The sequence below is a fragment of the Lathamus discolor genome, chromosome 6 (genome assembly GCF_037157495.1).
Source record: "Lathamus discolor isolate bLatDis1 chromosome 6, bLatDis1.hap1, whole genome shotgun sequence".
Classification (NCBI taxonomy): Eukaryota; Metazoa; Chordata; class Aves; order Psittaciformes; family Psittacidae; genus Lathamus; species Lathamus discolor.
Genome location: NC_088889.1, coordinates 4332962 through 4347968, shown reverse-complemented (window position 1 = coordinate 4347968; position 15007 = coordinate 4332962). Strand labels below are relative to the sequence as shown.

General features: G+C 43.0%; 1 protein-coding gene across 2 annotated transcripts in view; it reads right to left on the bottom strand.

Annotated features, from left to right (window-relative positions):
* ABTB2 (ankyrin repeat and BTB domain containing 2) overlaps nt 1-15007 on the bottom strand; it is a 158653-nt gene that overhangs the window by 13288 nt on the left and 130358 nt on the right. For both annotated transcript variants that reach the window (XM_065684525.1, XM_065684524.1), the window contains 4 exons: nt 11110-11262; nt 5580-5745; nt 1694-1783; nt 1123-1224 (listed from right to left, as the gene is read on the bottom strand). In XM_065684525.1, the coding sequence (XP_065540597.1) occupies nt 1123-1224; nt 1694-1783; nt 5580-5745; nt 11110-11262 (511 nt within the window). The remainder of the gene's footprint in view (nt 1-1122; nt 1225-1693; nt 1784-5579; nt 5746-11109; nt 11263-15007) is intronic.

The following is a 15007-nucleotide window of genomic DNA, read 5'->3' as shown; positions in this document are numbered from 1 at the left end:
CACACCTAGCACATACAGTCACATTTTACTATAAAATATTTGGCAGAGCACAACTGCTGGTTTGTTACTCTATTGAGATGCCAGCTATTCCATGCAAGTTTCCAATTGGAAAGGCAATTTTACACACCCATTTTGGCAGAAGCTGATGTCTACCCTTAGAATAACAACTGCTGAATAAAAAAGCCTCCTATAATGTTTAGAAGTTTGAACCGAAATTAAAGACATTGTGGGTCCTGCAGTCCAACATGAGCTTTGGTATGCTTGGCTGCATCTCTTACCTCACATGTAAATTCAGGCTGTCCAACCTTTGTCATCCCAAAGGCTGCTCTGGCAGTTTCCCAGGTGGAATCTAATCTTTGTCTTTATTTACACATGCACATCAGCAAAAAATGAGGGTGTGCAGCCTCCCTTTGCTTGTATCTTTTTCCCTCTTTGAGCAGAATGTAATTCAATTCACCAGCAATTGACTATCTGCTGTGACCAGTTTTGGATTTCTCTTGGGACTCAGGTAGAATTTCCAGGAGTTCACCCCATTCTGCTGCCATTAATTACCCAGCAAGGGGTGCAGGGAGGATGCAAGAAGTTCAGGTCAAGTCCCACAAGAGCTTAAGTCTTGTTCATGCAGTTCTCAAGGATTATAAAGGAAGTTACAGCTGATTTGCTGCTGTTAGAGCAAAAAGCAGAACTTTTGCATACACTAAGGTATAAACCAATTCACATCTAATTTGAGAAGCACCCTGATCAAGCAGTTGACCTATAATCACGCTCATGAAGCACCAGTTTACCTAATACTGGTAAGAAATGACTGCACATTGCTCTGGAAGTGGCAAGCCTCAAACCAATACTGAAACCAAAGAAAAATAAGGGAACACACAGTGTTTTGTTACCCAGGCCTTGCTAGGAATTGTGTCCTCAATTTGCAGTTCCCAAGAAAAGCATTGGCTGCATTCTCCTTGTTTTCAAAACATGCCATTTTTCACTGGTTTTTAGAAGGCTTCCACCAAACCCCACATGGAACCTGTGATGCACCAGTGTTTGGGAAGCCTGAGAGCAAGGGTGCTGCACTGCAGGCCCTCTGCATCTCCTGTAAAGATTACCAACCTAGGGATTCCCTTTGCTTACCTGCACCACAGAGATGTGCCCGTGTAACACAGCAAAGGTAAGAGCGGTCCAGTGCCGGCTGTCAGGATGAACTGAAGGGTATCGAGGAGAGGTATTGGGAACCTGGGGGAAGGAACCAGGTAGTTATTAACCACTGCAGCCTATCTGCCATAACCTTCAGGCTTGTACGTAACTGCCTTTTTCCTTTGGAAGTGACAACCCCAGGGAATGGTTACTTAGGCCATTTAGAGAACACTGTTTGCACCAGTCATTCCATCCAGTCCCCTGGGCCTTTTTAATGGGCTTATTGGTTTCTCCTACTGGCAGCTCTTTCAGGAAGGAAAAAGCCCCTTTATTCCCCCCCATACCTATTAGACTTGCCAATGTCAATCATAATTGGAGCCATGGAGTGCTCCAAGAGGTTTTGAAAGGTTTCCTCCCCCTCCCAAATCCCTGAAGCAATGGTTTCTGAAAGCCATGCCTTGCTCAGAAGCTTCCATAAAGGAAGCCTGCAGTTGCTAGGAGAGATTTCATAACCGCTCTTGTTATTTACAGATGAATAATGATAGGCAGAGGGTCCTCTGGTACTCACTGGTATATCTAAATTGGCTCCAGCATCTATAAGCATTTGGACCATGGCTTCATCTCCAGCAGCACAGGCGTACATTAGTGGGGTCATACCCTTCAGGAAGAAAGAAGAAGGAATAAAAAAGAAGTTATCTTTCTATACCTATCAACAGGGACACTGTCACAGATACAGTCAGTTTGGATCTTAATGCACAGCAGAGCACGTGTGTGCATGTGCAGGTGCACACGTGTGTAGGGACAGCTTATGTGTATGCTCAAAACATGCTAGTTTCTCTGCAGAGTGGGCACAATGGACTAAGTGACGTGGACAAAACATCAGGGGCCTGCAAGAATAGAAAAGGGATCACTGAAAATCCCAGCCCTGTTTTGTCCACAATTCTTGACCTTTCTCATGGCTGCCAAAAGAGAAATATCATTTCTTAGATCATTTGTAGCCAGATGAACCAAGAGCAGCAAACAACAAAAATACACAGGATTAATTTATTTGGCAAGTTATCCCCATTGCTAAAACCCTATTTGCCACAATGTTTCAGCATTTCAATCCCATAAATCTCTCCCTCTCTACTTAACCATCAAACCATGACGGCTCAGAAATGAGTTATGAGAGAAATGAGCCTTACTTGAGTTCATTCCAGAAGTAGCCAAGGACAGAAAGGAAATAGCCCAGTAAAATCCATTCCTGCTCCCATCCTACAGCTTCTTCCCCCCTTAATTATTGTGAGCATGTCAGTTTTTCACAGGCAGCATCTCTGATACTCACTGCACAATAACAGCTTCATCTTCAGAGAGGAAAATGTAAAATGGAATTGCATATCACACAGAGGGGTCTGATCATGTATCTGCAAAGGTGTCTTTTCCAAACTGCCACAGTTCCAAGATTCCAGCAATTGAGGCAGTTAGTTACAAACATTGCAAAGATGGGGTGCAGGGGGAAATGGGTTTGGCTTTTGTGGGGCTTTGGAGAATTCATGCTCATTACAGACTAGTAAACTTCACTGTGAATTTAACTTAGATCTGCAGGCACAATCCTGTATTTACTGCCCCAGTCAGGGTTCTAAAACTAAAGGTCTATATAGATTTACTTCCCCTTTCGTTTCCTTTATCTCCCTTTTAATGTTTAATATCAGTTGTGCATTCCCTGCTTGTTCCTCAGTATGGAAAGAGAAGAAAATGTTTTCCTGAACACCTCAAACCCTGTGAAACCAGGGTGCTGCCTGGTCCCCACTAGAGTGAATACAGGATCCTGATCCAAACTCTGAATATATGAATCTGAATATATGTTCTGAATATATGTTCTCTTCCTCTAAAAACATCTCCATACACGTACATGTAGAAGTGGATCTGAACACCCACCTCATGGTGAGTATGGACATGCTTACAGTATGGGGGTGGTCAAATCTGAACCTGGATACCTGGTATCTGTACCTAGCCTACAGGTTAAATTAGTTCAACGGTTCTGTCTGTTGCAGGATTTGCAGCCACAGTTGTCAGGTGGGAGATGATCACACCAGCCTGCAATGCCTTGGGGATGCCTGGGCAGTTTGTCAAGAGACTCATGCCCAAAAGAAATCCAGACATATCAGCTGAGCTTCCCAAGTGCCAGCATTAAACGTCCTATCCTATGAGAGGACAGAGACCTGCTTTTGTTGTCATGCCGAAGTCAGTTTTCCCAGCTTTGGACATCAGGCTTTGGCTTATTCCTTTACAGGAAGGGCAAAACAAGCTGACTGCAAGGTTCAGATTTGAATCATGTAGTGACAGGACAAGGGGTAACAGGTTAAAACTTAAACAGGGGAAGTTTGGATATAAAGAAGAAATTCTTTACTGTTAGGGTCGTGAGGCACTGGAATGGGTTGCCCAGGGAGGTTGTGAATGCTCCATCCCTGGCGGTGTTCAAGGCCAGGTTGGACAAAGCCTCGGGTGGCATGGTACAGTGGGAGGTGTCCCTGCCCATGGCAGGGGGGTTGGAACTATGTGATCTTTAAGGTCCCTCCCAACCCTAACTATTTGATGATTCTATGATCATAGAATCATCGAATCAACATAGAATCATCGAATAGTTAGGGTTGGAAAGGACCTTAAGATCACCTAGTTCCAACCCCCCTGCCATGGGCAGGGACACCTTCTACTAGACCAGGAGGCTCAAATTTGGTTTTGTACTCTAGCCATGGCAGAGCTGACTGCTAGAGTTTGGATTTAACTCTGTCTGGGATTGGTAGTGCCATGGAGGACACTTGCTTTGCTGCACATATGGGTTGCTCCAGAATCACTGGAGAATTTCAGAGCAACAATGTCTCCAGAGGAAGCCTGTCTAGCTCTTGCTGATCAGTGCCAAAACACTGCTTTGCGACGTGGGAGCAGCATTCTGCAGAGAACACGGAGCCACCAGCATGCTACTATCCTCCTGTTCACAGTAGGACTGGCTGGAGGATGACATCAATAGGATGACAATGAGACCATAAATAAGTGACAGCAGAAACTTCTCTTTGCAATGAGTTGCCTACAGAATGCAGGGTCTTTTATATACACAAAGGGCAAACAGCTCCCCGTTGCCTGAAGTGAGGTAAGAAACATCCTGAAGTGAGAAGTGATGGTCTTGGCACTAGTGTCTTTGGTGTTAGGTCAGCAAGGCTCACAATGCAAAATAAAATGCTTTAAGAGAACAAAAAGCCTCAGGGTGACAAAAACAGGAACTGCAAAAACTTATGGGGGGGGGGGGGGGGGAAATATACAGGAAGTAAGCGGCAAACCTTCCAAATATAAATCTGCCACCTCTGTCATTTCAATAAAGTCATTATCAAAGGCACCTATGATGTGACGCCCCACCTTTGTGGCTACAAAGCTTCTTACGTTGAACGTGTAAATAAGGCAACTATATACCTTGATATAACTTACGCAGTAATTTCTGCTTGTGTGTGTGTGTGTATATAGCCACACTTTAAAACTGCAGGATTGTGGAAAGCACCATGGAAGATGTGCCAGCTTCAGAATTCAATCTGAAATGCTGCTGCAGTAAATGCTGTCTGAGAAAACCCCTCTACTTGAACATAAATCCTTCCTACTGCTAAATATCCTATTGTTTCTTAGAAATGTCAGCTCATTCCCGTTGCTGTGACAGCTATAACGAGTGTTTATTTGGGGGAGGTTGGTTTTTTCCTTAAATTAAAAGCTAACGCCATGCATTGAATGATGCCCCAGAGAACAGGCTCTGCTGTTACTTGATGGGACTGACAGCACAAGCAGAAGCAGCTAAAGACTCCCCAGACTACCAAATCCCTATGGTACAGTGTAGCTGAGCAGGAAACAGGAAAAAAATCAAATAACAGACACATCAGCATGATGGACTTTCAACAAAGCTACTACTGGCTGATACCAATGCCACTGGGGTTCTCAGTGCTGTTGTATGTTGGATTGTACTGACACATGTAACTCACTTTGCACAGACAGCCTGAAAGCCATCAGCCAGTAACACCTTTTGGTCACTCATTACTGACCCAGAGTGGATTTGGGTTGTTGAACCAGAACAGAGTGTCACTGGCAAACACCACTTTGTTTTGACATTAACATTAAGACAACACCAGACTTTGCAGCCTGTGTATTAACCTGTCTTCTATCAGCGCCTGAGACACGCCATCCAAGGAACAGACCTGCATTCCAGCTGATAAACAACTCCCTGTGGGCTTTGATGGGCTCCTTGGGGGTGGTGCGAGGGTGGTGTATGCAGTTTGGGGGTTATTTTATTGTTATTTTCAGACTAAAACACAAGCTAGAATTAGAAAAGCCTTGGAGAGGCAACTGACATGACCCCGTGTATTGATTTGCCACATGGAAAGGAACATGCCATTTGTTCATGCAGAGAAGCTGTGTGCATGTGTTGTTATATGTCATACCTGATCATCCATGGTGTTCACCCCATCAGGTCCCAGTGCATCAATGGCTTGGTTGATCAGATCTGTCCTTCCGCAGTTTAGCATTCGGAAACCCAGATCCTGCTGGAATTTTTCAGTAGCAGCCTTAGCATCCAGTCTTCGGAAGGAACTGAAGCAGCATTCAGGTCTGTGGAAGACAAAGTAATTTCTGGATTTCTTCTTTTATTTTTAGCCCCATCTCCTGCGGAAATCAGGCTATGAATTTCCATGGCTTTAACTACTGCCTTCCCTGCTGTGTTATAATTTCTTAGCAGTCTGGCTAACTTCACTCACATTGGAGATTGGAGTTTTAGCTAGTTTAGAGACAGTAAGTTCATGTAAGCATTGGAAAAAAAATTAATTAAAAGGGTGTCCAAGTAAAGAAGCCTCCTTGGTGCTTTTCTCCAAGGAAAGACAGGAAGAAGTTCTTACTCCTTGCCAAGAGTGGTATTTTCCACCCAGCCCCACACTACAAGGGTAGCTCTGGATCAAGGCACTGCTTCTGCTACATCTTACCCCAGAAAACAGGAATGGGGTGCTGGAATATGCCCATACCATACCAGGCACCAAACATCCAGGCTTACTGCAGCAGCGAGGTTAACGTGGTGCGACCAGCGTGACAGGAAACAAAACCTGCAGCAGCCAGGTTTCCTTAGTTCTGTTCTCTCAAAAAACCCACCAAAACCCCATTTGTTTTAAATAATGAGCTGTATACATTTTGGGCATCGTATTTGTATCTCCCTGCTTGTTATAGGCTAATCCATCAAACATATACAAGAACATACTGTAAAGGAAGATAAAGAGGTGGAGAGAAAGCGTATCTAATAAAATACCAGTATAGTGCTAGGGTGAAACAGTGATGCTGTCTGCCTACCAGACTAGCTATTATTTTGCAATAAGAGAAATTTCTGAAAGAAGGTATCAGTCCATATTCTTTTCTGGAAAAAAAATAACCAGAATAAAAAAATATGATATCAAAATCAAATTTAGGTAGTGGAATATTCTCGACTCTTTTCCAATGCCTCAATGAAAGGAAGTGTCTTAACATTTCTACGAGGCTCTACTAAACCCTTATCCCTCAGATGACTATCAAAGGACCTTTATCTCATTTGGAAGGAACCCAGGGATTACTGTAAGTCCTCTCCTTATCTTCTCAGAGTCTTCTGAATTCCAACCCTGCAAGTGTATCTTCTCTACTGAAGAAACATTGCCAAATTGGAGGTGTTTCCTATCTCAGCTGGGCATTGATGTGGTCAGCCCTTTGATGTTATTTCGGGGTGAATGCCTTTTCTACTAGTTGTCTGGTTTTCAATGTAAGCTCTTGTGCAAACTCTCAATGAGTGAGATATCAGCCTGCCAAGTTCCTTTGAAAACTGAGATGCTTTCAACAAGGCAAACTTCTTCTGGAAACTCTGTGCAGCCTGTCAGATAAGTACAACACTCATCGCTTCACGAAGAAGATTCAGGATGAATCTTATTCACATTTTAATTCAGCTGGTCATTTCTTTAATATTTCTGAACTTGCATTGGTGGTGGGTAACAAATGGCGAGCAGATGCTATGAACAACATGCTGAGTTAACAAAGATCCCTCCACAACTGGTGACCAGTCACATTGGACGGGGGAAACCAGCATCACACTGCAGCTGCTTTCACAAAGGAACTATATGAGGGTACAGTTTGGGGAACTGTCAGCAGGGAAGCAAAGTGACAGTCCTGGAGTCGCTGGCTCTTTGGAGATACATCTGCAAATTAAATGTGTCTTTGAGGCAGCTGAGTACAGAAGACAAGATCTCTGAAGCACCCAGATAATGAGATTAGGGCACCTAAAGTACAGAGCACAGGACAGTAAGGTTAAAGGCTTAATGCCAGACAGATATAAATCCTAGTGCTAGGCTAGTAAATTAATGATCTTATTCTACTAAAGTAATTGGTACAGGATCATGATGCTGCACTATTATGTAGAATATGATGCAATGGTTTTGTATATAAGAAGGAGAAGAATCCTAGGAAAAAAAGTGAAATAAAATAACTTCACTTGAAATCCAGTGAACCTCAGAAAACAAGTTTTGAAGGGATGTACCTGTCTTTGCACATTGTTTCTGTTTTGCCAACAGGCATGATGCCACCCAGTGCTATTTACAGGCAGTGTTGGAGCAAGGGTGGTGGGAGGACAATTCCCCCATGAGCTATGCAGAGCAAACAGAACAAAAGAGCAGCACAGAGCTGTCACAGAGACACGGTGAAAAGCTGTTGTAGTCCTTGGTGTAGAGCTGCCAGGAGGCCAGCTCAGCTAATGAATTTAAAGTTATAATTTGTGAGCTTCTTTCCTAGGGGATCTGCAGGCTCAGCCCATGCAGAAGTTACTGTATACACTTGATGTGCAGAGGTAGCTTGACAGGATGCTCCTCTATGATAGATGCACATCTTTTTCTTTTAGAGCGTGATAAAAGATAGAGCATCCTACAAGAGCGGGGAGGGAGCTCACATACACACAACTGCTGTGCCGCAGTTGTAACCACAACAGGTTTTCCATGTGTGAGTTGTTACCCTGTGAAGAAGAGGCAAACTCTTTCACGCTTCCTAGAGTAAAGCCTGTGCTCCTGCAGTTGTCCACAGTGCAGCTCCTACGTACACCCAGCTGCGCCCTGGGCATGAACTGAAGAGCTGAAGGTGGTGGACAGGTGAGGCAGAGCCCAGAGAGCAGGGAAAGGGATAGGGCTGAGGTCTTAGTTTGGGAAGGGATAGCTTGAAGAGAGAGCAGAAGCCTGATGTGCTCTTTGGGTTTCACAAGTAGTAACCACAACTACTGGCAGTGAGTGACTGAAATTTGGCCTGCAGTGAGGAAATAATAATAAAAGCCCCACTGTGTGATAACAACTTCTATTAAAATCCCAACATTTATATTTAAGTAGGTGGAAATGAAACACAGTTCTCTGCAGCCTACCATTTCCTCACTTATATTATCATTTAACTAGTTACAGGTGAATACTGAAGATGTTTATAAATTGTCTGACAGGCATAAACAAAGAGCATCTTACTAGAAAGCTTCATCCACTAAGACACGAGCAGTTGTTGTGGAAGACTATGTTGTCCAAGCAGTCTGTGTCACAGAATAGATATGAGAGGTGTGAATTTCAGGTTATGCCAGTTATACTTTGTTATTCTGCACAACTTCTCTGTCAGGGATTTCCACATACCCTACCTGATGCATCACAACTGCAAGGAACTATCATTATGTGACTTTTAGTCTGTGCATCATGAGGAAAAACAACATGCAGTTTTCCTGGAGTCACACAGCAAGCCAGGGGTAAACATGGCTTCAGTGCCAAGATTTCCCTTTCCCCTGAATGTGCTGTAAAGGCTGGCTGCAAATGACTGCTTTAAAGGATCATATAATGGACAGTGCTCTCTCCTCATGGTTTTTTTCTGTTAGTTTAAATTTGTCATGCTCTTTCTCTCATACCACAGATAAAGGAACATCATTAGATCTCTGAAAATAAAACTTAGCTGAGCTGGTTCCGAACAAAGACCTGGTCAAGCTTAACTTTGATTTTTGTCCTCTAGTACGAAGACGATATGTGCTCCTTTAACGCAGAGGTTGTTTCACCTGCAGGGAATGCCCGCTGCATGCATCCCTATGGAGGAACAGACTGTTGAGGTAAAAGGCGTGAAGGATCTTGGTTTTCTTATAGAATTGCCATTTTTTCTGTGACAACAAGAAACTGGATAGAAACCTTTAACATACTCCTTCCCTGGGCCAGTACTGCTAACCCATAGCAACCCAATGGAATTATGCCTGAATATCCCACATAGCATGAGATATTTTATACCTTTGTACCTGCTTTTCACTTTTATTTACTGCTGACATTATTCTGGACTTCCTGGGTTTCTATTGAGAGCTTAATTTCATAGATTTGTCATTATGGCTTTATATTTAAGCTACTGAGATGACCCAATTTTCACAAAGGTTGTCTCTAAATGTTTCCTTCTAACTCACATCAGGAGCAAAATCAAACACCCAAATCCCTGCCCTCTTTTTTGTTTGTATTTTATGATCTATAAAAGTGCTTTGTATGTTAATGTGCACAGAAAAACAGTGCAGAGAGAGTGGGATGCCTTTGAAGTGAAAGGTTTGGATTAGTTTTGAAATCAAAAGCCTTTCAAAACGAGAGACTGAAAGAGAACCCGTGAGGCTGACTGAAAGTACTTGTGATCAGATTAGTCTTCTGCAGTGCTGTTCATCGAAGAACTTCAGAAGTTTTGGCAAGCATTAGGCACATCTGTAAAATTAGTTGAGCCCATATAAAGTTGCCTACACTAGCACCTACCATCCACACGTAAGCCAGAGTAGCCTGTGCTTCAATTGACACAAAGCACACGTACACTGGCAGGGAAAAGGGAGAAGTCTTCCAGGAATAAGTCCAAGTTCAGCTGCTCCCTTCCAGTCTGGAGCCAGAGAATTTAAATAACTGCTGAGGATCACCTGCTTAACTTCACTTTTACAGGACTGGCAGCACTCTCAGTCTGTCAGGTACCACGTCTCAGGAGAAAGGCAGGAATTGAGAGTTGAGATAAAAGGTTCAGTCATGTAATTGCACCACCATACTCAGCAGCTAATTCAGCTTCACATCAGGTTTTGTGGGTAACAAGTACTAGCCTCCAACTCACAAACAGGGAGACAGAGATGTAGAAAAAAGCAAGAGACTTTTTGGCTGCCAGAAGGCAAGGTGAAAAGCAACAAAACCAGATTGAAAAAAACTCCTGATTCTTGTTGTTTTTGCTGTTCATGAAAAGTAAATCTAAGAGAATGGTGTATTTTTATCTTTTCAGGTGATCATTTCATCACTTAAGAGCATGATAAAAGTATTATTTATTCTTATTAAGTGTCCCACCCACTCATTTAACCCAAAGGTATAGAAGGGATAAAATTCATGCAAGAAACAAGAACTTACCTTGTGCTGAAGTTCAAGATGCAACCTTGATAATAAAACCAGTGCTAATGACAGGAACTACAAACCTGAATAAAATACCTATGATGTGCTAATGAGCCAAGCTAATTATAAATCCCTGTTCAATGTAGACATGAGGGGAAGATTTTAAAAGGTACTGATACTTTTCATCAAGGTATCTCAAAAAGCAAAGAATCATCTTGCAATTACATAGTCTAGTGTGAGGTACCCTTGCTCATGGCAGGGGGTTGGAACTAGATGATCTTAAGGTCCTTTCCAACCCACACCATTCTATGATTCTATGAATTAAGACTGAGGCATAAAAGTCCAAATACTTGTATTTCAACCCTTCTCTGTCTCATTCTTTTGGCAAGACAAAATCTTTCTACCCCAGCTGCAGTGTTTGGCCAAAGTTCCTTTATCTCTTGGAGGACTAAAAGGTGAAACATGTCTTGCCTGTACAGTATTTTGAGATCTGGCTCCTGTGAAATACAGCAAGAAAAAGAATATTGTAAGAAGTCACAATTACTTTAGCTGCTTATAAAGCTTATAAAGCACATACTTTAGCTGCCGGGGCTCACAGTCCAGTCCAGGTAAGAGCAGTCTGGCTGTCTGCCTGATATCATCACTGTCCACAGTTAAACTGCGCCGGTGCTCAGCGTAGGTGATGGCCACTCTCATCCACTCCATCAGCGGTGGCAGAAGCATGAAGGGTCTGTGCAAACAAGGAAAAAATCCAGTATAGTTAACATTGGCCTGGCATGTTGCACACTTGATCACTTCCTGGGCATGCTTGTGGGAGGCTGGCAAGCTAAAGCCCACCTGCAGGGGCAAACTGTCCACTCAGCAAGACTGGCAGGTCACAGAGGGTATAAGGAACTGGAACTGCTCAGCCTTGGTTAGTTGAACTGCTTCTAACCCAAACTGGGGTCATGCCAGGACATGTTGGTTTCATGCAATACATGTGGGAAACAGGGCTGGACTGAATATAAGGGACCTGCTTCTACTATTAGTAGCTATAGGTCAGGCTCTGCTAGCTCAAGTGGCCAATGCTTTGGTTTGGATCAGAAGGAATATCATCTCAGAGCTGCAGCTTATACAATAATTGTGCCTGTGGTTCTAAGTATTCCATATGTACAGGCTGCTCCACTGCTTGTTTAGTAACACTTGTTTGAAACTTCAGTAAAGCCAAGCTAATTCAGTGCTACCTCCATTGATCTTTATGTTACACTACCACTATTGGATGGCTTTTTACATCCTACATTTCCTACATGCAGAGCTCCGGTCTCCATTTGTGATCCCCCAGACTGCAGCAGAACTGATGCAGCTGTGTTTTAATGTGACTGTTTTGCTGGGAAAAAATTAGTAGAATTAAAGAGATATCAGCTAACACAGAGACATCGCTGCATAAGAATAAATGTACATTATTTAAATTGTAAGCTGTTTGTAGAAAACCAAGTTCCTAATTTGTACAGCATCCAGCAGAGTGAGGCTTTACTCAATAGGAAGTGTTGCAAGGCAATAAAGGAATATAAATAAGGTAATAATAATAGCTACAATACGCATTTGGGATAGCTTATGAAGAGACCCCCTTACTCCTGCTGTAAGAATGAATGCAGCACCGAGATTAGACATGAAGATATGGGTAGCATAATACTCTCATACACAACACATCTCATCCATCCGCTCAATATACAGCCACAGGGATGGATTACTTGCTTGATTTTTCCCCAAGGATGCCTGTCACCTTGGTGGAAGGCTCAGAACTCTAGCTGTAATTGAAAATACCCTTCTCATTTCCAGTAATAAATTTATTAATGCTGGAAAAAAAAAAAATCCCTTTTCATTTAAGCATCCAAGAGCAAATAACTGGGGGGAAAAGGTACCAATTCCTTTCCAGAGTTCAGAGAAAGACACATACCAAAAACTATAAAATGATTTTGGTATTAATGAAAGCAGCTGCTCCCATGAAAGGCATTTTGAAAGCTGCGTGCGTATGTGCCTGTGTGCACATAGGCGAGCACAGTAAGAGTAAACACTGTTAAGAACCATTTATCAATAATGGGATTTGCAAGCTGAACTCTCCTTGTATGACTTCGAGCATCCTTCAGGGTGAAGTAACTCCACTCTATACAGTATTTGCCATCTGCTTCCGTTTTGCCAGTTGCAAGGTGCACTCTAAAACAACACCATTATTGCTTTACACACACACGCACTATTTGTCCCTCTGCTCCTTCTTTTCCTACAAGTAACAAAGCAGCAGCTACAAAATCAGAGATCTTTTTAAGCATCCAAGCCATCCTGAATTGCCAATCATAGAATGGTTAGAGTTGGAAGGGATCTTACAGAAAATGCAGTTCCAACCTCCTGCCACAGGCAGGGACACCTTCCACTAGACCAGGTTGCTCCAATCCCTGTCCAATCTGGCCTTGAACACTGCCAGAGATGGGGCAGCCACAGCTTCTCTGGGTAACCTGTGCCAATGTCCCACCCTCACAGCAAAAGATTTCTTCCTAATGACTAATCCAGATCTCCCCTCTTTCAGTTTAAAACCATTCCCCCTTATCCTATCACTACATGCCCTTGTAAAAAGTCCCTTGTAAATGACCCAGTAGTTTTGTCAGTTGAAAGACTTTCTGAAAGTCCAGCTTGAATTCCCTGAACCATTTAGGCTTTCTACCTTGTCCTGAACACATGGGATGGGATGAATCATTCCAGAACAGCCAATTCCCTGAGGGGAAAAGCAGCAATCATCAACAGGCATTTGGGAGATGCCTTGCAGCGGTCTGTTCCAGAGAACTTCAACTCTTATCTTGGCCTACAGAGGAGGCATTTACACCCTTTTAAACTGAGGTACTTAAGGGAGGAGCCTAAATTAGTTATCTCGATTTTGTATGTACTCAGCAGAGCCTCTAGTACAGGTTTCAAAGCTCCCTAGGTGTGGTGAGAACAGACAGGTAGGCCAAAAGCACCAGAATTAAATAGTCATATGGGGTGAACAGCTCAGGAGCAATGGAAAAAGCTCATCTTACAAGTGATTATATCTGACACCTTTTGTGGTAGATAAGCTATTTAGGCCACATCACAGCTTCCCTGCCACTTTCATGGTAAGAACACTGTTGGCCAGAGAACCATGTAGGTCCAGTCAAACCTTAGTAACTGTTACACGCGGCACGGGGCAGCAAGAGACTTTGGTCAGCCAATAGCAAATACCATTGAGTCTGCACCAGAAATAACACCTAACATGGAGAAATTTCCATTCTGTAAAGAATTCACATGTGCCAGGATTATAAATGGCTTCCATGCACAAGCGGACCTTGAATGTGGAAAACCTGGTTTGGGAGGAATGGGAAAGCGGAAGATTTGGTTTGTTTGTTCATCTTTTTTAATCTCAACAGATTTTTCCAAAGGCTTTAAAACTCACAGCAAAACAGACTGCCCAGTTACTACCCTGTGCCCAAAGCAGAGCAGGCTTTGGACAGCAGAAAGTAACGTCAGGAAAGATATTTTTTCCTCTTACTGTTATTCTCATCCATCTAAACCCCACTACTCACATTGCTGCTCAAGTTGGATAAATCATTATTCAATCAGGAGTGACTATAAAGAGTTCAATTTCTCCTTTTAACCAGCTATTTCCTTTCTTCATCCCGTGGACTTGCTCGTGGGTACAACAGCTCCATCTTACTTTGCGCACGGACACCACATCAGATAAGCAGTATTCTCACGTGAGAAGAGGCATGCAGTTCAATTGAATGAAACACCAACACTGGGTCACATTGCAGTAGGAAAATAAATGCAATTATTCCTTTTCTAGAAAGTAAAGACAATTGGCAGCCCTGTGGTCCTTAACCTGGCCAGTTCTCTGCCTCTAGGGAAAGACTGATCATTTCACAGTCTGAAACACACTGGAGGAGGCGAAAGGGAGAAATCTTCATGGGAAATTAACTGGGAGATGCTGCAAGCTAAAGAATTAATTTCTGTCTGTTCCATGTCCTATACCGGGCATCTTCCTCTGGACTTTCTGACATTTAGAAGCATTTGGCAGCTCATTAAATTCTGCACATGAAGTGATCCAGCCCTGGCAAACTGTCATACTCGCTGCAGCAGCTCATCAGGGATACAATACTGTCTGTATTGCCACCATTGCTTTGTTCAGTTCTGGCCATGATGTTGTCTTCAAGTGATACCGCATGTAAACAGCAGTGGAAAGTAAAACAGATACTGCTCACCTACTACAACCTTGTAAAGAATCACAGCAATGTCTGATACCATCATGTGCTGTCAATATTTTATCCATAGGTTCTTTGACATTTTCTCCACTTAGAATTTGACAGCTGCTCCATTCCCAAGGAGATCAGGCTGGAGCTGGGTGAGATGTGCTTTGGGAAAGAATGGACTTTACTGTGGGCTTTTTCCCCTCATTTGAAGTAAAACACATTGTTTTCTTTAGACATAACCAA